Here is a 22895-nt window from a genome sequence, read left to right on the forward strand (position 1 = left end):
AGCCTGTGCTCCGCAACGGGAGAGGCCACAACAGTGAGAGGCCCGCGTACCGCAAAAAAAAAAAAAAAGTGAACTCTGAAGGCTTTGCAGATGTGATTGGTGCCCTGTGGCACCCTGACTCCTGCGAAGCTGTGAATCCTACTCGATTCCGAGGTGTCTTCCAGAAATATGTTCCCTCCTTCTCTGGATACAGCCAGCAGGATGCCCAAGAGTTTCTGAAGCTCCTCATGGAGCTGCTACACTTCGAAATCAACTGACGAGGCCGCCGGGCTCCACCAGTTCTGGCCAACAGTCCAGCTCCCTCCCCACCCTGCCGCTGAGGGGCTCTGCTAGAACCTGAGTTAAGCGGTGACAACCGAGCCAACCTAATGGGAAGCTTACCTCGAGCGAGAGGACAGCAAGATTGTGGACTTGTTTGTGGGCCAGTTGAAAAGTTGTCTCAAGTGCCAGGCCTGTGTGTATCGCTCCACGACCTCCGAGGTTTTTTGTGACCTGTTCCTGTCCATCCCAAAGAAAGGATTTGCTGGGGGCAAGGTGACTCTGCGGGATAGTTTCACCTTTTCACCAGGGAAGAAGAGCTAGGATCGGAGAATGCTCCAGTGTGTGACCGGTGTCGGCAGAAAACACGAAGTACCCTTTCAACACCCTTAAGCCCCCAGGCTCCCCACTTACCTCAGAGACGTCTATTTTTGTGTCTTTTTAATCGGGGAGGGGGGAGGGGGTGGTTGTACCTCCCATTATTTTTTTTATTAAAAAATACCCTTCCACCTGGAGGCTCCCTTGTCTCCCAGCCCCATATACAGAGCTCCCCAGGCCCCTGCCCATGTACAGCCCCCAGACCCTCTACAGTCTCACTATATTTTGTGAATAAATTTATTAAGAAAAAAAAAGTGAACTACTGATGCATGCTATAATATGGATGAACCTCAAAAACACGCTGAATGAAAGGGAGACACAAATGACTACATATTGTATAATACCACTTACATGTAATGCTCTCTCTTCCAGAGATGTTAAAATTTAAAAAGTTTGCATCTTAGAATATATGAAATACAGCAATTACTGTAGAGGTGGTAAGATTGTGAGTGATATTTACTATTTATAATTTTTCTTTAATATTGTTGGACTGTCTTTTAGGTTTATTGAAGTATAATTGACATACAATAAATTGCATATATGTACAGTGTACAATTTAAAACTTTTGACAGTAGGTTTGCATCTGTGAAACTATCACCACAATCAAGATAATGAAAATATCCATTATCTTCATCTGTTAACCTTCTCTCCCACCTCTGTCCACTCCTCCCCTCTTTTGTTTCTTTTTTTTTTTTGGTCTTGTTTCTTTCACTTAGCATAAATTACATTTAGATTCATCCATGTTGTTTAATTTAAAAATTATTTTAAGATTCTTTTCCAGTTATTTATCTATAGTTTGAATTTTCCCATACAAATTTTTACTTTAAACTTGCACTGTTCTTCAAATTATAATTGATAGGCCAATAGTATTTAGACAGATGATATTTCCTGTACAGAAATAAATTCTACCACTTAAAGTTAATCTGAAATTATGTGTCAAAGTTTAAAAGCTTTCTGGTAATAAGTTATGAGACACCAAATCAAGCCAGGTTGAAAGTTCTCTTATTAATTTAAAAAACAGGGTAGGGCTTCCCTGGTGGCGCAGTGGTTGAGAGTCTGCCTGCCGATGCAGGAGACACGGGTTCGTTCCCCGGTCCGGGGAGATACCACATGCCACGGAGCAGCTGGGCCTGTGAGCCATGGCCACTGAGCCTGCGCGTCTGGAGCCTGTGCTCGGCAACGGGAGAGGCCACAACAGTGAGAGGCCCGCGTACCACCAAAAAAAAATAAATAAATAAATAAAATAAATAAAAAAAAATAAAAAAATAAAAAACAGGGTAGGCAGCTATGTTTCTGTGATGGTTTCACCTGTTCAACAAGTATGGCAAGGCAATTGTTTTTTGCTTCTCCTATCCATCTCTGATTGTACCATATTGAAATTGTCTAGAAAACTAAATGATATTAATGAATAATGTGGGTTTCTACTGAGTTTGTTTCATTTGCCTGTGAGTCATTACATTTTTTTGTTTCTTTCTTTCTTTTCAGACCAAGTGTTTATTTAGCTTGTTCCGGGATACTGGCCATAATTTGATTCAGAATAATAAAATAGGAGGAATTAATTCTCCAGTGTCCAAACCAGTTATTTCTAAGAACCTGAAAGAAGATAAAACAGTCAAAGAAAAGGATATGGAAGCAAGACCTAGGCCTGGGGATGTGGTAGGTTGTTGAGAAGGTGATGATTTTGCTGGTTTTGTCACATTCCAGAGGCTTGCACTGATTTCTCATTTGGTGAATTGCCTCAGTTTAGCTTGCGTTTTGATGCAACATAATGGTCCTTGCTTCTGCTATTGTGGAGACCATGTAAGAATTGAATTTTTTTTTTTTAGAAGTCAAAGAACCAGCTTTATTAACTTCTGGACAAGCTCTCCAAAGTGGAGGACTTGAGAGGGCTAGATGAATTTTTTTAATAATTAAAAAAAAATTATTATTTTTAAAAAAATGATTTATTTATTTGGCTGTGTCAGGTCTTCATTGCAGCATGTGGGATCTTTTTTTTTCTTTAGTTGCAGCATGTGGAATTTTTAGTTGCGGCATGTGGGATCTTTTAGTTGCAGCATGCAGGATCTTTAGTTGCAGCACATGAACTCATGGTTGTGGCACGTGGGATCTAGTTCCCTGACCAGGGATCAAACCTGGGACCCCTGCATAGGGAGTGCAGAGCCTTAGCCACTGGATCACCAGGGAAGTTCCAAGAATTGAATTTAATTTTTAAAAATTAATTAATTAATTAATTTATTTATTTTGGCTGCGTTGGGTCTTCGTTGCTGCACCTGGGCTTTCTCTAATTGCGGCGAGCGGGGGCTACTCTTTGTTGTAGTGCGCGGGCTTCTCATTGTGGTGGCTTCTCTTGTTGCGGAGCATAGGCTCTAGGCACGCAGGCTTTGGTACTTGTGGCTCGTGGGCTCTAAAAGGTAGGGTCAGTAGTTGTGGCACACGGGCTAAGTTGCTCCACGGCATGTGGTATCTTCCCAGACCAGGGCTCGAACCCATGTCCCCTGCATTGGCAGGCGGATTCTTAACCACTGAGCCACCAGGGAAGTCCCAAGAATTGAATTTTTGAGGTGTGCTTATTTTCTTTCAGCAAGCATCTAGTATAAAATCTCAGAGCTCAGATACTCCTTTGGAAGTTGAACCCTCTCTTTGCAACAATCCAGAAGGACAGGTAACTATGCATGAAGAGTTTGAAAATTAAGTTTAAATTCATCAGTCCTTTACTGAGCAAGATAGTATGATATAGTGGAAAATGCTCAGGAAAATGCTTATTATCTGAGTAACCATCCCATATTTGCCACGACTAGTTTATGACCTTGGGTAAATTTCTTTGTCTTGTTGAGACTCTCTAAAAGGAGTGGATACCAGATTAATTTCAAGGTCCTTTCTAGCACTAAAAATTTATGTCTTTTATTAATTATGCTATATTAAGCACTATGAGAGATGCAAAGATGCATCATCTGCAGCGTTTATTCGTTTGCCCTCAGGACACTCAACACTCTGGTGGGCAAAACAGACTGGTACATAACTAACTGTAAGAATCTTGATGAATGCTGTAGTAGAGGTACAAATGAAAGTGCTATGTGGCCTCAGAGGAGTCAGATGGGACAGTCTCAGAAGACTTCAGGAAGAGGTGGTATCGAAGCTAAGTAGTGAAAGATAAAGAGAGCCCTTTGCCAAATGAATTTCAGGAGAAGAATTTCAGGGCCAGAGAACAGCTTGAGTCAAGGCACAAAGAAGGTAGCAGAATTCAGGGTACATCAATTAATTCAGTGTATGGTATAGAGAAATGAAAGTAATGGTTCTAGAAGGAGGTGATAAAGAAGAGACTGAGTTGAGTTTTAGAAAGACTTTGAAAGGCTTGCTAGAAAGTTTGGGCTTCATTGTATAGATGATGAGAGACTGTTAAGCCTTATCATAGAGACTCACACTGAAGTTTTGTAAGTCACGTAGAAAAAATACCTCATGAGTGTTTCAGGGCAGTACTCTTGCCAGGATATGGAAAAAAGAGATTGAAGTTGTGGTAGAGTCTTCAGATGTCAGTTTATAGGTTTTATTTACAGTACAGATGAGTGTTGATGACAGTTTAGTCTAGGGAAGGGATTGTAGTAAAGAAAGTAAAAAACCTGTAGAGGCAGGGTGTGTGGAATTTGAAAGCTTTGGGGTGTTGAGGAAGAAAAGTTAAAGATAACTCAGGTTTCAAGCCTCACTTTCTGGAGAGATGACAGAATCATTAAGAGAAAAATAAAAATAGAGATGGATATAGGGGAAATGATAAGTTCCGTTTTGGACATGTTGTATTGATAGGATGCTGGCAAGAATCTGGGTAGAAATGTCCATGAGGTTGAAGTTGATAGATGGCGCTTAAGAGGGTGTGGGTGGGAATGTCAGACAGTTATAAGGTTATTTCTTCATGACTCCTGGAAGAGGTTTGGTAGAAGAAAGAATGGCATTCACTTGAAACAATTCCAAGAACAGTATCGAACAAATTGAACAAGACTTCAGCTGGGGTAGAAGTTTCCAAGAATAAAATTGAAAACCTTTTTCTGCAAGAGATAACCAGTGTTACTATTTCTCTTTCCAGTTATTTTTCTATGTAAAAAATGTTTTAAGTCAGAAGCACACTGTATATAGTTATATGCACAATTTTCTCACTTATTATATTGTGAGCATTATCTTATGTTACTAAAATTTTTTCATAAATATCTGTTTTTCTGGAAAGAATAAATTAGAGAAAAATGTCTTTACAGCAATATGTAGAAGCAGGGACATACATTGTGCTGGAGATTGAGCTGGACAAAGCCTTGGTTCCGAAGCGAATGCCGGAGGAACTAGCCAGAAGGTGTGTAGCAATGGTTCTCATACTTGCTTTGCAAGACAGTTTAGGTATAAATAAAAGTAAGTCATTTTGTCCACATAAATGTAATTTTTCTTGGGCTAAGCAGCAGAGAGTTTTCTGGGTTTTTTTTTCAGATAAGTTTCTTTTGTTTTCTTGTTATAAAAGCAGTATGTTGCCAATTACAAAAAAATTGAGAATTTCAAGATAGGCAAGGAAAAAAAAATCAACAAGAAAGTATCTAAAAATACCCAGATTTCTTTCTACTCACACAGTGATAACCCCTTTTAACACCTTGGTACTTATCCTTCTGGAGTTATCGTAAAGTCCCTATATTATACACACACACACACCCTTGTCACATGTAAATATATGTAATTTTTTAGAACTATTTTTATATTGTACCACAGTGCTTTGATTGTGTTTCTAGGAAGTTATCCATTTCATCAAGATTATCCAGTTTGTTGATGTGTAATTATTCATAGTATTCCTTTATATCCTTTTTATCTCTGTAAAATGGGGAGTAATGTCTCCATATACATTCTCAATCCCTCTACATTTCCTCCAACCCTCATGCCGTTTCCCCACCAACACCCTGCACCCCAGTCCTAAGCAATCACTTATCTACTTTTTTGTCTGCCAACTCTGAGACATTTCATATAAATGGAATCATACCATATGTGATCTTCGTTGACTGACTTCTTTTATCTAACATAGTGCTGTCAAGATTCATCCAAACTGCAGCATGTATCAGTACTTCATTTCCTTATTGTTGGGTGGTATTTTATTCTATGCATATACCACATTTTGTTTTTCTAGTCTTCAGTTGATGGACATTTGGGCAACTTATTCTTATTATAGGGTTCTATAATGATTGTATTAAAATGGAAGTCAATTCACGTGACTCCTCTGTTCAGAAACTACCAGCAACTCCCCATCACACTCTGAGTAAAAGTCAAAGGCTTTACAGTGGCCTACAAGGGCCTACGTATTCTGCATATATTTTGTCCTCATTTTTTTCGGTCCAGCCAAACTGACCTCTCACTATTCCTCACACATGCCAGACACACTCTTGCACCAAGGCTTTTACACTTGTTGCTTGCTTTGCCTATAATTTCCTTACCCCAGGTACCTACATGACTTGTTTCCTCACTTCCATCAGGTCATATTCAAGTACTGTCATCTCACTGAGTCTTTCCCTAGTGAAATATGCTCCCCAACTCCACCCCCGGCAGCCCCCAACATAGTCTATCTGCCTTCTTGCACTATTTTCCTCTATGGCACATATCACTAACCAATTTATGTTATTTATTGTCTTTTTTTCCCAACTAAAATGTAAGCACCACGAGGGCAAGAATTTTTGTCTGCTTTGTTTAACGCTCTATCCCCAGCACCTAGAAAAGTGCCCGATGGCTAATAGGCACTCAGTATATATTTTGAATAAGTGAATAATGTTGTCTCTGGAGAGGAAACTGGGTGGCTGGACAACAAGGTTGGAAGGAGACAATTTACTATATATTGTTTCATACGTCTTAAGTTTTGAATCATGTGGATATATTATCTACTAAAATAAATAAAATTAAAATTAGGAATTATGAGCAAGGTATAAAATTACATAGGACCTATTCTCACTTTTTTTTTCTGGCCGTTCCACGCAGCTTGCGGTGTCTTAGTTCCCCAACCAGGGATTGAACCCGTGCCACTGCAGCGAAAGCTCCAGGTCTTAAGCACTGGACCGCCAGGGGATTCCCCCATACACAGGACCTATTAAAAAAAACTTGAATTTGTGAATTTTTTTGTAAACTTCAAGGCAGTGTAGTATACCTCAGTAGGAATGTGAAACTGTAAGAAGGAAGAGCTATAACTTAATTTCCTTTAGGTTCTTGTAAGAGCTCATGAAAATGGAAGGTAGAGGTTTTGGCATAAGTAGTTTGACTGTGATAAAATATATTTTCTTATTCACCATAAAGTTTGATATCATTACTGTAGTTTAATGCAGTCTTATAAATTATGACCAAGAGTACACTTTTTATCCTATTGGAAAGGAAAGAAAAGCTTTCGCTTGCCTGTACCATTTATATTTCCAAAACTTTGTGCTTTCAGAGACTCTACTGAGTACACATAAAGTTGTTAACAGCCATCTCTTTCTAACCCCTGAGTCAAGCAGCTTGTGTACAGCAGTTTAAAAAAATGTGTAAGGGTAAAGCCAGGGCTCAAATTAGCCAGAAGTGCAACTTATCTACTTTCCAGCTAGCTGCTTAGTGGCTTTCTTCTTGTCTAGTCCACAGCCATACACTGTTGTGAGGTTCACGTCGAGGTTCTTACATGAAAGAATAGCTCAGTGCTCAAGTGTGATGGGCAACTGACCTTAGATCTCCCTCACCTAGACCTTAAGAGGTGGGAAATAAAAGAACATAAATCTGAATATAGTAAAGTTTTGTTTTGTTTTTTTTTCTGATACAGGGTCAAGGAAATGATTCCTCCAAGGCCGCCTCTTACCCGTCGGACAGGAGGAGCTCAGAAGGCAAGTACCAAAGCCAAGGTGAAACTCTTAAGATGTTGAGTACACCCATGTGAAAATAATGCATGGCCTCTTCAGTATGTTTTCCAGAAGAGGTGAGAAATTGTAGCTTCACATATTTTCCTTCCTGCTTCTATTTGTGACCAGTGGCATTCAGTGAAGAATGTACAGTGTTTAATCTTTGGCTGATGTTTTCTGAGCTGGGAAGAAAAGGGCAATTTATACCTAAAGTATTATTGACTGTAAAACCCAATCCAGTTTCAGACTTCCATTCTATGTCTTGACCTCTTTGAGGCCTCTTTACCAGACATTTTGTATTTTTCTAGGCAGTGAGTGACTACCACATGCAGATCAAGAACATTTCTAGAGCCATTCTGAATGAGTATCACAGGATGTTTGGAAAACAGGCAGTCAAAGTGGGGAGTGATCTGGATAGTGAAACCCTGGAGGAGCAGAAGTGCCAGCTCAACTATGAACTTAATTGCTCTGGAAAATACTTTGCTTTTAAAGAACAACTCAAGGTAAATATTAATTTATTTAATGATTCCATGGATTTTTATGAAGCATCTTCTCTATATACCTAGTTATTTTTTCTCTGGTTATGTTCAGCTGTGCTCTACCTTTCTTGCTGTTGGTGCAAAGAGCTATGTTCTCTAGAATAGAATGTCTGGAGACATCCTTCCACTCCTGTAGAGGCTTGGAATGGTTCAGTATCTGTCCTGAGTGTAAGCTTTTAAGAAACTAATTCTTCACTTGAAGTTAGGCCAGATTTGGGGCCAGATTTCATGTTGCACTAGCAGTCAGAAACTCTGTACCTGGTATTGATTCCATGACTAATTATCTCTGTCTCCCATTACAAACCTTTTCCTAGTCCATAGAATCACTAAGATTTGAGAAATATTTACTTAATAATAATTTCCCAAATAATAATGGCTAACATTTATTGAGTATTTGTTGTATACCAGATAAATTTTTAAATGCTTCATACTTTACTAACTTAATCCTCACAACAGCCCTATGAGATAGGTACTCCCCATTTTACAGATGGAGAATTGCAACATTAGTTGGTTAAATAATTTGCCCAAGATCACAGAGCTAGTAAAGGTCAAAGACAGGGTGTAAATTCAGGCAGTCTGGCTCCAGACTCACATTCTCATCTGCTACACGGCGCTGCCTCTCTATGTACATTTACTATGTGCCCTATACTATACCAAACAGATACGAAGAAAGCACGTAGAAGTAACAAAGGGAAAAACAGCTGATATACATGGAGGCAAGAGGCTATTCTCAGGTGGCATAGTCACATCTCAGTTGTGTCTCAAGTGACCTTACCACTCTGAGGCTCAATTTTTTGCCTAGCAATGAGGGATGATATTAATATGATCACATGGGGTCATTATTAGAATTAAATAAAATAATGCATGGAAAGTGCTTAGTACAAAGCCTGGCAATAATGTTAACTTAGGGGAGAAAAAAGAAGACGCTGTCCTGGCTATAGCAATATGTTATTTGTACAGCATTTTAAATTTCACCACCTGTTATTTCTCTTTGGCTTCTCAATCATCTTCTGAAGTAAGATAGGAATACCAGGAGTACATATGCATTTAACAAATGAGGAAACTGAAGTACCAAGTGTAAGATAATTTATGAGGTTGTACAGTGGCAGGATTAGAACCAGGATTCCATTCTCCAAACTCTCAAATCAGGCATTTCTCCTTTTCTCCCTTGAATCATGTGGCCACCATGAGAAATGTAATGCATAAACATAATGCTAAGGTTTTTTTTGCTTTATGACTCTTCACAAAGTATGAATCCTGTATTGACCGTATTGGTGATGATGGTGATGTTAAGAAAAGCCATGTGGAGTATGTTGATTGGGGGAAAATCAGAGAACCAATAGTCTTGCAGTCACCAAGGAAAATCATTCACCTCCTGGAGTTCTGATGAGCCTTAGATCAGAAACTCAAGGGAGGCCTGTGCTGTTAGCATGGTGCTAGACTGTGTTATCAGATGGTGATATGTGTCTCTTGCAGCATGCTGTGGTAAAGATTGTGAGAGAGAAGTACTTGAAGACAACAGCATTTGAAAGCCAAGAGGAGCTGCAGAAATTTATTAGTGAGCTCTACATTTTCTTGGTGGATCAGATGCATGTGGCCTTAAATCAAGTAGGTGCTTCAGAGCTAAGAACCCTTCCTTTTCTCTGTAGGTCATCAGGGTCTCCTCTGAATGATTCCTTCCTTTCTTGCTTCTTTTCTTCCTTAATTCCACAAACATTTTTTGGGGTGTCTGCTCTGTGCTAGGCATTGAAAACACAAAGATGAATAAGAAACTGCCTAAGTTATAAGACTAATTTTAGGGAAAATAAAGGGGTATCCTCTTTCAACTTCATATAAAAATTAATTTCATAACTGTCATAAATTTGATGGATAAAAAATAAAATAAGCTATGTAAATTGTGGAAAAAAATTATCATTCTATTTATTCTGTGAATGTGTACAGTTCTCAACTTTTTCTTCAAGACTGACAATCAAAACAAAGAAAAACTAAGAGTTTTCAGATATTATAGTTGAATGACAATGACACTTCATATATGCCTTTTCTATCTGACTGGTCTCCTCCCACTTGTCTGTTTATATTTGTACATCTTACATCTTTCCTTCATTTGCTCATTTTTTATGTATGCAGTTGTGGTTTGTTTGAAAACAAAGACAAAATCAAAGTGTTTTTGTCCCCCTGGTAGTCTCTAACCAGCTATGCATCCTCAAAGCCTCTATTCTTTTTTTTTTGTTAAAGGAAAGGGTGGATTTTTTTTTTTTTTTTTGGCCTCGTTGGGGCTTTGTTGATGCGCAAGGGCTTTCTCTAGTTGCAGTGAGTGGGGGCTACTCTTCATTGCAGTGGCTTCTCTTGCTGTGGAGCACGGGCTCTAGGCATGTGGGCTTCAGTAGTTGCAGCACACGCTTCAGTAGTTGCGGCACGTGGGCTCAGTAGTCGTGATGTGCAGGCTCTAGGGCGCATGGGCTCAGTAGTTGTGGCTCGCCGGCTCTAGAGCACAGGCTCAGTCATGGTGCACAGGCTTAGTTGATCTGCGGCATGTAGGATCTTCTTGGACCAGGGATAGAATCTATGTCCCCTGCATTGGTAGGTGGATTCTTAACTGCACTGTGCCACCAGGGAAGTCCCTCAAAGTCTCTATTCTATTTGTTCTTTCCTTTACTGTTTTTTTCTTCTTGGCCACCGTCACTTTTTCTTTTACCTGTTCAGCCTTCCTGAAAGAGGTAGGAGTGTCCAGTATCCTAGGGTTAAGAGAACAATCCTGCACAGATGATTTGGATGATTTGATCTGGAAAGCAATTGAGAACTGAGCATGAGATGGTAATTACTGTTGCCTTATGTCCCCAAGGAGCCCCTGTTTAGTAGAGGAGAGAGGCACAAAATACAAATAACTGCAGTAGAGTGAGGTAAGTGCTGTGACAAAGGTGTGTCCGTGGTAGAGCAGGTTAGGGGATGCCTAAAGAAAGTATCAACTTCACCCTGAGATCTTTCAGGGGAGGATTCACAGAGGAGCTGTGACTCGACCTGGGCCTTGAAGGCTAAAAAGAAGCTCACCAGGTAGATGTTTTAGAGCATTTGAGTCATAGAGAACATCATAAAGGCTTAGAAGCTTGGAAGAATATGGCATATACAGAAACTGCATATAGTTCAGGAGCAGAGCTTGAAGTGGTTGAGTGACAGAGAAACAGGCGATGAAGCCAGGGATCAGTTCCTGGTAGGGGAGCTAGGAGCGTGGATGGAGGCCTTATATGCCACACAAAGAAGTTTTGGCTTTTCCCCTTATTAGCAGTTAGATGCAATAAATTTAATTATTTTATACTGGGAAATAATATGATTAGATTTACATTTTACAAAAAGCACTCTGATAGCAGTATGTAGGATGGGTTAGAGGTGGTGAACTGGTGATGTTAACTGGTTATTACATACTAAGGAGGAAAAGAGAGCAAAGATTCTTAAGTTTAAGTCTCAGTGACTGGGTAGTTGGCAATACCATTGACTAGGACAAGAAATACAACATAAGCAAATTTGGTGGAAGGCAAGTGATGTTGAATTCAGTTTTAAACATTGACTCTTGTGGGGTTTTGCTCAAGAGAGAGATCTGGGCTAGAGATTAGTTTGGGAGCCTTGAGTATATAGATGCTAGAGAAACTGTGGTGATAGATGAAGCTGCCAAGAAAAGCACGAGTAGAGAGAGAAGCAAGCTGGTGGCAAAACCCTAGGAAACACCAACATTTAAGGGATGGATGAGTAAAAGAATTAATAAAGGAGGCAAGTAAATTGTTGAAGAGGCAAAAGACCCAGAAGACAGTGGTATTTCAGGATCTAAGGGAAGAAAATTGTAAGAAGAAAAAATGTCAAATACTCTGAGGAGTTCAAGAAAAACAAGATCTGGGGTGGGGGAGGGGAGATTGGAGAAAGGAGGTCAAAAGGTACAAATTTCCAATTACAAGATAAATAAGTACTAGGGATGTAATGTACAGTATGAGGACTATAGTTAACACTGCTGTGTGGTATATATGAAAACTGTTGAGAGTAAATCCTGAGTTCTCATTACAAGGACAAATTTTTTTTTCTTTTTTTGCTTTCTCTTTTTATGGTATCTATATGAGATGATGAATGCTAACTAAACTTTCTGTAGTAGTAATTTCACAATATATGTTAAGTCAATATATGCTTATACAGTGATACATGTCAGTTATATCTTGATAAACCTGGGGAAAAAAGAAAAAAATCTGAAAGGTTTTTATTGGATTTGGCAATAAGGAGGTTGTTGTTACCTTTTCAGAGCAGTTTCATTGGGCTAATGATGTGGATTCAAATAATAATGAATTGAAGAGTAAATGAGTGATTAGGAAGCAGGTGGAATATTAATTCAGGAAGTTGGAAGATGAAGGGAAGAAGTAGGAAACAGTAGCTAGAAATTAGAGATTTTCTTTTTAAGATGGAAAAGTCTTTAGAACATCCACAGGTTTAGGAAGAGTCAGCAGACTGGGAGAAGTTGAAAATTGAGGAAAAAGAGGGAATAACCAATGGCAAACTCAGGATATACAAGTGGAAAAGGATCAAGATTTTAGATGCAACAATTAGCCTTGAAACAGAGAAGGATGTGATGCCTCGTCCTCTGAGACTGAAAGGAAAGAGGTAACAGTGGATGCAGAAAGAAATACTTCAGGTGTAGGATTCAAAAGTTGAGGGTTTTTTTGCCTAATGATTTCTATTTGTTCTGTGAAGTAACGCCTTTACTGAAAGTGAAGGGGTAAGAGTTGAATGAAAAGCTTGAAGAAAATTTAGATACTGCACAGCATTATGAAAAATGTTGCTGAACAAGGACAAATACATAGATTGGTGAGAGTATTAAAGGCCTTCAGCTAAGACTGTATGTGGTTTTCTTCAGGATCAGTTAGCAGCTCCTGTCTAAGAATGAAGAAATCCGATTGTAGGATTGTTTTAATTTGGGAGTTTTCTGGGCAAGTGCAGGAAAAGGACAAGGATGCCCAGAACCTGAGTGTGCTGGTGAGAGAGTAGTATGAGTAGAAATCATGAGGTCCAGGCTTATCCATTTGGGAAATTATCGGCATATTGGAAGTCAGAGAGGAGTTTTAAGGGGACTAAATGACAAGAAGGGAGAAGGCTTGTAATGTGGGTTTGGGGAGTGGATATTAGAGGTATAATATTTCTGGTTTGGGCATGGCAGTGTGTTGCTGTAGGGATTTGGAGGTCAAAGTCACCAAAATTAAAAAGAACAAAGAACAGAGGCATTAATCAATGATCAAAAGCTTACTTTGGCCCATCTCAAATTTAGCTTTACTCTTCACATTCCTTAGTAGCTCTACTTGTTAAAGTCAGTGATATTATTTTTATTTGTAGCTAAAGAATTTGGTGGGGTGGGGCCTTCCCTGGCCATAGCGTCTGGCCCAAGAGATTACTTGTTATTACCAGACTTGCTTTCCTATCTGGGTATATAGGATATATTATTTTTGCTTCTACCTTTCTGGCAATTTCTAAAATGTCTCCTTTGTAGAATCTATCTGTCTATATATCCCACTGAAAACGTAGATGTAGCTGCCAAAGATTTACCCTGGGCTCGTGTTTTCTTGATGTTTAAAGACTCTAGCTAGTTCTTGACAACGCTTTTCATGTCATGACACCTAAAAAATGATAATATTTGTCTGTACACTAGAGAAAGTGAAAGAAGCTGTTTGAGGTTAGAAGTGACTTAGTTAGGGATTCTGGCTGCCCTAAGGGTTGAAGAGAGCAGTTGTGCCCTGAATAATTTTTTACTCACTTCCATGAGCTTAGACTGTTGGTACTCAGATACCTGAGATTCTATTTCACCCTTGATATTCATCCTTTGGTTCACTCTCACTCTCTTAGTGTATTGGCAAGACTGTACGAAACCTCAGTATCATTTTTGACATCATGACTAGAGTCTCACATTTGGTTTATTCTTATAAAACTTCTCTACTTGTAATTGCTTCATTTTGTCTTCCTAACATCTTGATGATGACAAGGCCATGCCAGATGATGTCCAAGGCACTCCTTCAACCATTTATACCAGCAGTGAACAGCTTCGACTCTTTGCATTCGAAGCAGAAGTCAATGAGAACTATGAAATGGCAACAGTGTACTATGAAGAGGTAATTAAACATCTTTCTGGTGGTTGTCATTACTGCTATTTGTACAATATGGGTATAATAAATAGTAGTTTCTGATTGTTTAAAATCCAACCTTATTGGTGAAAGGATAGACACATAGGTCAATAAAACAGAGTCCAAATATAGGTGCACACAAATAAGGCCATTATATTTTCGACAAAGTTGTTTACAAATTTACAACTTCAATGCAGAAAGGATAGTCTTTTCAAAAAATTGTGTTAGAACAGTTGGTTATCCGTATGCAGAAAATGAACCTCGAGAGGCAGAGATCAAGATGGCAAAGTAAGAGGGCATGGAGCTCACCTCCCCACCATGAACACATTAAAAATACATCTACATGTAGAACAATTCTCACTGAAAACTAACTGGAAACTGGCAGAAGGACTCCTGTACAACCAAGGCTCTAAGAAAGATACACACACAATTGAGTAGAAGGGGAAGAAAAGTAGGAGAGATCTGCTTAGGATCTCTCCCCCTCGGAAGGAACTCAGAGGAAAGGGGAGATTGCACTGGTGTATACCCACACTGGGGAGTGAGTAGGTCAAGCCACAGACTGGGTATCCCAGTCCTGGGTTCCTATGCAGAGGAGACAAGCCACCTTGGCTGGTTGGAGGACTGCTGGGATGGATAAAAAGGCTGGAGAAGCCTGGACTCTGCTCCTGAGGGGTGCAAGCATCCTGGCTTGCCCTTGAGGCAAGGCAGAGGGAGGTCTGCCCTACTGGCTGCCAGGTTTCCCATGGCTGCCTCACCATGCACCTGGGCCCAAGCCAAGCCAATGTTCCAGCCCCACTTAGACCATGCCACAGCAGCATTGGATCTGGGGGGCCACAACCAGGGAAAAGACTCGACCCTGGGTTGCATCTGAGAAGAGCCGCTGATGCCTACACAGGCAGTGCGTCGGACCTCTGTATGCACATGGGCCCCAGTTGCTTCAGGACACCCCTCCTCTGGTGCAAAGGTTTTGGTGTGGGGAGAGGGAAAAATGCGTACTTAATGGGAACATAGCCAACTGGAGGAAAAATCAAATCCAATGTTGTGAAGCTATTGCCCTATGTTTTCTTCTCAGAGTTCTATAGTTTTAGGTCTTACATTTAGGTCTTTGATTCATTTGAGTTATTTTTGGTATATGGTATTAGGTAAGGGTCCAACTTCAATCTTTTGCATGTGGATATCCAGTTTTCTTAGCACAGTTTGCTTAAAAGACTGTCCTTTCCCTATTGAATGGTCTTGGCACCTTTGTCAAAAGTCATTGGACCATATATGCTACGATTTATTTCTGGGCTCTCTGTTCTATTCCCTTGGTCTCTATGTCTGTCTTTATACCAGTATCAGACTGATTACTATAGCTTTATAAGTTTTGAAATCAGGAAGTGTGGGTCCTCCAGTTTTGTTCTTTTTTAAGATTGTTTTGGATATTCAGGGTCCCTTAAGATTCCATATGAACTTTAGAATGGGCTTTTATATTTCTGCAAAAAACAGCATTGGAATTTTGATAGATATTGCATTGAATCTGTAAATTGCTTTGGACTATATGATATCTTAACAATATTAAGTCTTGCAATCTGTGAACATGGAATGTATTTCCATTTGTTTATGTCTTCTTTAATTTCTTTCAGCAATGTTTTATAGTTTTAACTCATTATGAGTTGCTTTTATTATTATGTATTTGTGGATAAGCTTATGTTTGCATTCTCAAGACTGTGACAGAAATGATTATATGTAAATCTTTAAAATGAAATATAAAATGAACCTTTTGGTTCCCAAGTGATTGGATGAGCGTATGATGACCAGAATACTGATACTAGGAAGCAATGAGTTGAGGATTCATTTTTTACATTATTTCATCAAATATTTATTGACCACATACTATAAGCCAGAGAAGTGACTGTTCTAGGCATTCGGACTGTTCTATGACTTCTTAGTCATAGTTTCTACTTTCATAGAGCTTATAGTATTTATGGAATGTTTACTGTGTGATGTGTGTGCGTAAAGAATATGACATAGCGTCACAGTAACCTTGGTCCTCCTGATGTTTCATGTGATAGAGGTTGGTTCGTGAGCCCAAGAACCTGGAGCACTGGCTGGACTATGGTGCCTTCTGCCTCCTAACTGAAGACAATATCAAAGCACAAGAGTGTTTTCGGAAAGCCCTTTCCCTGAACCAGAATCATATCCACAGGTATGGTTGGAAGGGAGATAAGGAAGGAGTAGGAGCAGATAAGCTTCTATATGAAATTGTCTTGGTTCCATGACTGTTACATGGGACCGTGTTGTTAATCATGTTGGTGGTTTCTTCTCAGCTTGTTGCTGTGTGGTGTCCTGGCTGTACTGATGGAGAACTATGAACAGGCAGAAATTTTCTTTGAAGATGCTACTTGCTTGGAGCCAACTAATGTTGTAGCCTGGACTTTACTTGGTTTGATATTTTCCTGTGATATGAATGTGTTTTCTTTCATTAGAAGATTTTCCTTTTCTCTTTCCACTCTTAAATGGCTCATCGCGTAGTTCTTAAACTTTAGTAAAAGTATGGGAAATTTAAGTGAAATGTTGTCATTCTTCAGTATACGATGGTGGGAAATTAGTCACATTTATTTCAACATCTTTTTTTCTTCAGGCTTGTACTATGAAATTCAAAACAATGATATTCGAATGGAAATGGCATTTCATGAAGCCTTCAAACAGCTTCAGGCACGAGTGCTTCAGGCACAAGTTACAAAGCAGAGGAGCACCAGTACTGTGGAGTATGTTGAAGAAGGAAGGAAAGCCGACTCCTGTTTAGGCCCTTGGGGAATAACCAGTGGTTCTTCTACAGCAGCAGTCAAGGTGGAAGCCCCAGCAGGTAGGACCAGGGAGATGATGAGTGGCTATTGGAAAAAATTACTGGCCTTATGAGTAGGACCTGGCACATAGTAGGTACTCAGTAAATAGCTGTTAAATGAATGAGAAGGTAGAGTTTTGAGTTGTTCCAGGGATACCAGGAAAGAGTCCTTCTAAGTGTTTCCTCATTCACGTGACGGAAAGTTGGAAGCTTCTACTTGTTGCTATTCAGTTTTTTGAGACTTAGAGAATTTACTCTCTGTGTATCCCTAAAAGGGGTATCATTTTAGCTGAGTAAATTTCATTCTTTTTCCCCTCACTCTCTTCCCCAGTATGTAAGGTCCCATTCTTGTGATTGTTAAATTTATTTATTTATTTATACACTGTATTTTTTTCCTGTTCTTCATTGACATTCTCCTTTCCTCCACTTTAGGAAATCAGTCATTCTAATGTGTTTAATGTGTGTATTTTTGTTTATGTATTTCTTGCATATGTTATTTTGTTTATAAGTTATTGTACATTGTTATTTTGTGAACATATATTTTCAACAGTTTGAGGTATAATGGACATTTCATAAACTGCACATATTCAATGTACAATTTGATGTTTTGACATATGAACACACCCATGGAAACATCACCACAGTCAAGATAATGAACATATCCAAAATCCCCAAAACTTCCCTTGTGCCCATTTGTAATCTCTTTCTCTTGCTCCTATTTCCAGATAACCACCAATCAACTTTCTATCACTATAGATGAGTTTGCATATTCTATCACTATAGATGAGTTTGCATATTCTAGAATTTTAGAATTAAGCAGAATCACACACTATATACTCTTTTTTGTCTGACTTCTTCCACTAAGCCTAATTATTTTGAGTTTCAAACATGTTGTTGCCCATATCAGTAGTTCGTCATTTTTTATTTCTAAATAGTATCCTGATGTACAGAGATACCACGGTATGTTTATTTAGTGACCTGTTGATATATATTTGGGTTGTTTCTAGTTTGGGACTATTAAAATAAAGCTGCTATGGATATTTGTGTACAAGTCTTTGTATAGACATATACTTTCATTATCTTGGGTAAATACTTAGAAGTTGAATAGATGGGACCCTCGGTTATCTAACAGTATGTTTTTTATTTTCTAAATATTTGGGGATTTTTCCAGATGTCTTTGTTTTTTATTTCTAATTTAATTTCATTGTGATTAGAAAATGTGCTTTGCATGATTTGAATCCTTTTAAATTTATTTGGACTTGTTTTATGGTCTAGTGTTTGATCTGTCTTGATCCCATATACACTTGAAAAGAGTGTGTATTCTGCTGTCATTGAGTGGAGTGCTCTATAAGTAGGTTTAATTAGTTGATTGTGTTGTTCAACTCTCCAAATGCTTTGTAGTTTTGTGCCTTTGAAGTTTTGTTTAAATAGTTCTTGCCTCAAGTCACATTTTCTTCAATTAACTTTATAATATTAGTTTTACATTTAGATCTTTTTTTAAATTTATTTTTATTATTTTATTTATTTATTTTTGGCCGCCTTGGGCCCTTGTTGCTGCACGCGGGCTTTCTCTAGCAGTGGTGAGCGGGGGCTACCCTTCATTGCAGCATGCGGGCTTCTAATTGTGGTGGCTTCTCTTGTTGCGGAGCACAGGCTCTAGGTGTGTGGGCTTCAGTAGTTGTGGCACGCGGCCTCAGTAGTTGTGGCTCACGGGCTCTAGAGCGCAGGCTCAGTAGTTGTGGCGCACAGGCTTAGTTGCTCCGCGGCATGTGGGATCTTCCCCGACCAGGTCTCAAACCTGTGTTCCCTGCATTGGCAGGCGGGTTCTTAACCACTACACCACCAGGGAAGTCCCTACTTTGATCTTTAATCTATCAGGATTCCATCTTTGAGTGTGATGCAAGGTAGGTATCAAATTTTATTTTTCTCCACATATAGATCTAGTTTTCTCAAAACCATCTATTAAACCATCATCTTTTGTCCTTTGATTTAAGGTATATATGTCTCTGAGCTCTCTGTTCTGTCTCATTTATCTGATCTTAAAACAATATCACACTCTTTTTATTGCTGTGGTGTTATAGTATGCCTTTGTATCTGGCATATGAGGTTCTCCCATTTACTTGCCTTTTTTATACCTGACTTACCTATTTATGAATGTTTATTCATCTGTAGGAATTTTATAGTGAGTTTATCAGGTACATTTAAAATCCAGTTGGAAATTTTATTTGGACTGTATTAAATTTATAGATAAATTTAGGGATAATTAACATCTACATATTATTAAACCATTCCATCCAAGTGTGTGGAGGATCTCTCCATTTACTCAGGTCATCTTCTGGGTTCTTTATTAAAGTTATAACATTTTTTTCCAGTGAGGCCCTGTTTATGTAATTCATAGATATTTTATAGATTCCATTGCTATCATAATAGTATCTTATTTTAATTATGTTTTCTAGTTGGTTATTGCTGTATTTTTTAGTGTATGCTGTTGATTTTCTACATTTTAGATTTTAGTGTATACTATTGTTTTTTAGATTGAACTTGTATATGACAGTCTTGTTTGACTCTTATTGATTCAAGTAGATTATTAATTCTGTTATTTTTTCCAGAATATGATTATCATATCATCTGCCAATAATGACAGTGTTACGTTTTCCTCCCAATCCTCATACTACTCATGTCTTTTTTTTTTTTTTTTTTTTTTTCTTGCGTTATGCGGGCCTCTCACTGTTGTGGCCTCTCCCATTTGCGGAGCACAGGCTCCGGACGCGCAGGCTCAGTGGCCATGGCTCACGGGCCCAGCCGCTCCGCGGCATGTGGGATCTTCCCGAAACGGGGCACGAACCCGCGTCTCCTGCATCGGCAGGCGGACTCTCAAGCACTGTGCCACCAGGGAAGCCCCTACTCATGTCTTTTTATCATCTACAGTAATATGTTGTATATTAGTTGTGGTGTTCAGCGTTGTCTTCTTTCCTGTCTTAAGGGGAATGAGTTTAAAGTTTGTCTATTAAATATAAAATATGCTGTAAGCTTTTTCTGAAAAACCTTTACAGAATTAAGGAGGATCTCTTCTATTCTTAATTTCCAAAGAGTTTTTTTCATTAATAGGTGTTGATCTTTATCAAATTCTTTTTCTGCATCAGTTGAAAAAAATAATTTTCTCCTTTTATCTATTAATATAGTGAACAACATTCATAGATTTCTTTTATATTGAACAATCTTTGCAATAATTGGAAATCCTACTTGATCATAATGTATTAGTTTTTAATATACCTTTGGATTTGAATAGCTAATGCTTTATTTTGGATCTTTGCATCTATGTTCATAAATGAAATAGCCTGTAATTTTCTTTTGTCGTCTTTTTTTTTTTTTTTTTTTTTTTTTTTTTGGTTTGCTGGCAGTTTAATCAATGGATTCCTCAAGTACAGTTGAGTAAAAATAGGTAACAAAGGATCATTTGATCTACATTTTTATTTGTCTTCTGATTACTTTAATGGTCTTTCATTATGAGAAAATGGAGAAACTCCCTGAAAAAACAAAGGAAGCCCCCTGTCGTCTATTTTTATAATCAAGATTATTAGGCACCTTTCCTTTGCTCTTCTGTATCAACTTATATATGATACAGTTGATTTTGACTTAAACATTTGGCAGAACTCAACCATAAAACAGCTGGGACCTGGGGTTTTTGGCAAAGGAGGTATTGACTATCATTTCATTTTCTTAATCTTTAAGAATTTGCATTCTATATTTCTTATTGTGTTATTCATGGTATTTTATACCTTTTAGAGTTCATCAATTTCATCTAGGTTTAAAAATTTATTAGAATATGATTTTTCATATTAATCTTTTATTTTTAAATATACTTTATTTTTTAGAGCAGTTTTAGGTTCACAGCAAGATTAAAAGGAAAGTATAGAGATTTCACATATACTTCTTGCCTCCACACATGCATAATCTTTCTTCCCCATTATCACCATGCCTGGTGACATATGATATGCAGTATCTTAAAAGCTTATGTGCCATCTGTATATCTTCTTTGGTGAGATGTATGTTAAGGTCTTTGGCCACTTTTTAATCAAGTCGTTTATATTCTTATTGTTAGTTTTAAGAGTTCTTTGTATATTTTGATTAAGTCTTTTATCAGTTGTGTCTTTTGCAAACATTTTCTCCCAGTCCTATGGCTTGTCTTCTCATTCTCTTCACATTGTCCTTTGCAGAGCCTGAGTTTTTAGTTTCAGTGAAGTCCAGCTTGTCAATTCCTTCTTTCATGGGTCATGCCTTTGGTGTTCTATCTAAAAAGCCATACTCAATGTCATCTAGGTTTTCTCTTATGTTCTCTTCTAGGAGTTTTGTAGTTTTTGCATTTTACACTTAGTTCTGTGATCCATTTTGAGTTAATTTTTGTGATGTTATGATGTCTGTGTTGTCTAGATTCATTTTTTTGCATGTAGATGTCCAGTTGTTCCACTGCTATTTGCTGAAAAGTCTATCTTTGCTCAATTGTATTACCTTTGTTTTTTTGTCAAAGATTAGTTTATATTAATGTGGGTCTATTTCTGGGCTCCTTATTCTGTTCCACCAATCTATTTGTCTGTTCTTTTGGCAGTACCACGCTGTCTTGATTATTGAAGCTTCATAGTGAGTCTTGAAGTCAGGTAGGGTCATTTCTCCAACTTTGTTCTCCTTAAATATTATGTTAGCTGTTCTGTGTCTTTTGCCTCAGTTTTTTGATATCCACAGAATAACTTTCTGGGACTTTGATTGGGGTTGCATTGAATCCATAGATCAAATTGGGAAGAACTGACATCCTGATGATAGTGAATCTTCCTATCCATTAACATGAACTATCTCTCCATTTATTTAGTTCTTTTTTGATTTAGTTCATCATAGATTGTAGTTTTCCTTATACAGAATTTGTATATATTTTGTCAGATTTATACTAAGTTTTTCATTTTTTGGATGCCAATATAGATAGTGTTTTGCTTAAATTTCAAATTGCACTTATTTGTTGCTGGTATATAGATTAACTTTTATATATTAACCTTGTATCCTGCAATTTTGCTATAATTGCTTATTAGTTCCAGGAGTATTTTTGGTCACTTCTTTTGGACTTTCTACATAGACAATCATATCTTTTGCAAACAAAGACAGTTGTATTTCTTCCTTCTCAATTTGTATTCCTTCCTTCCCAATTTGTATTTCTTTTATTTCTTTTTCTTGTCTTGTTGCATTAGCCAGGACTTACAGTATAATGTATGATGTTGAAAAGCAGTGGTGAGAAGGGACATCCTTCCCTTGTTTCTGATCTTGTGGGAAAACTTCAAGTTTCTTACCACTAAGTATGATGATAGCTATAGTTTTTTGTAGATATTCTTAATCAAGTCCAGGAAGTTTCCCTCAATTCCTAGTTTACTGAGAGTTTTTATCTTGAAGAGGCGTTAGATTTTGTCAAATGCTTTTTCTGCATCTATTGATATGATCATATGATTTTCTTCTTTAGCCTGTTGATATTCTGGATTACATTAGTCAATTTTTGAATGTTCAACCAGCCTTGCATACCTACGTTGAATCCTATTTGGCCATGGTGTATAATTCTTTTATATATTGTTGAATTTGATTTGCTAATATTTTGTTGACAATTTTTGAGTCTATGTTCATGAGAGATAATAGTCTGTAGTTTTCTTGTCTTGTAAAGTCTTTGTCTGGTTTTGGTATTAGGAAAATGTTGGCCTCATAGAATGACTTAGGAAGTATTCCTTCTGCTTCTGTCCTCTTAAAGATCTTGTATAGAAATGGTATAATCTCTTCTTTAAATGTTTGGGAGAACTCACCAGTGAACCATCTGACCCTTGTATTTTCTGTAGTGGAAGGTTATTAATTACTGATT

General features: G+C 38.1%; 1 protein-coding gene across 2 annotated transcripts in view; it reads left to right on the forward strand.

Moving 5' to 3' along the window:
* Nucleotides 1–22895, forward strand: part of CFAP70 (cilia and flagella associated protein 70) — an 85980-nt gene that overhangs the window by 39534 nt on the left and 23551 nt on the right. The window contains exons 10-19 of one of the 2 annotated variants that reach the window (XM_007454658.1): nt 2122–2292; nt 3218–3298; nt 4878–4969; nt 7427–7487; nt 7811–8005; nt 9518–9649; nt 14047–14172; nt 16236–16369; nt 16491–16606; nt 16805–17029. In XM_007454658.1, the coding sequence (XP_007454720.1) occupies nt 2122–2292; nt 3218–3298; nt 4878–4969; nt 7427–7487; nt 7811–8005; nt 9518–9649; nt 14047–14172; nt 16236–16369; nt 16491–16606; nt 16805–17029 (1333 nt within the window). Of the gene's footprint in view, nt 1–2121; nt 2293–3217; nt 3299–4877; nt 4970–7426; nt 7492–7810; nt 8006–9517; nt 9650–14046; nt 14173–16235; nt 16370–16490; nt 16607–16804; nt 17030–22895 lie in introns of both variants that reach the window. The other variant, XM_007454659.1, reaches the window with a different exon arrangement.

The sequence above is a fragment of the Lipotes vexillifer genome, unplaced genomic scaffold (genome assembly GCF_000442215.2).
Source record: "Lipotes vexillifer unplaced genomic scaffold, Lipotes_vexillifer_v1.1 scaffold205, whole genome shotgun sequence".
Taxonomy (NCBI): domain Eukaryota; kingdom Metazoa; phylum Chordata; class Mammalia; order Artiodactyla; family Lipotidae; genus Lipotes; species Lipotes vexillifer.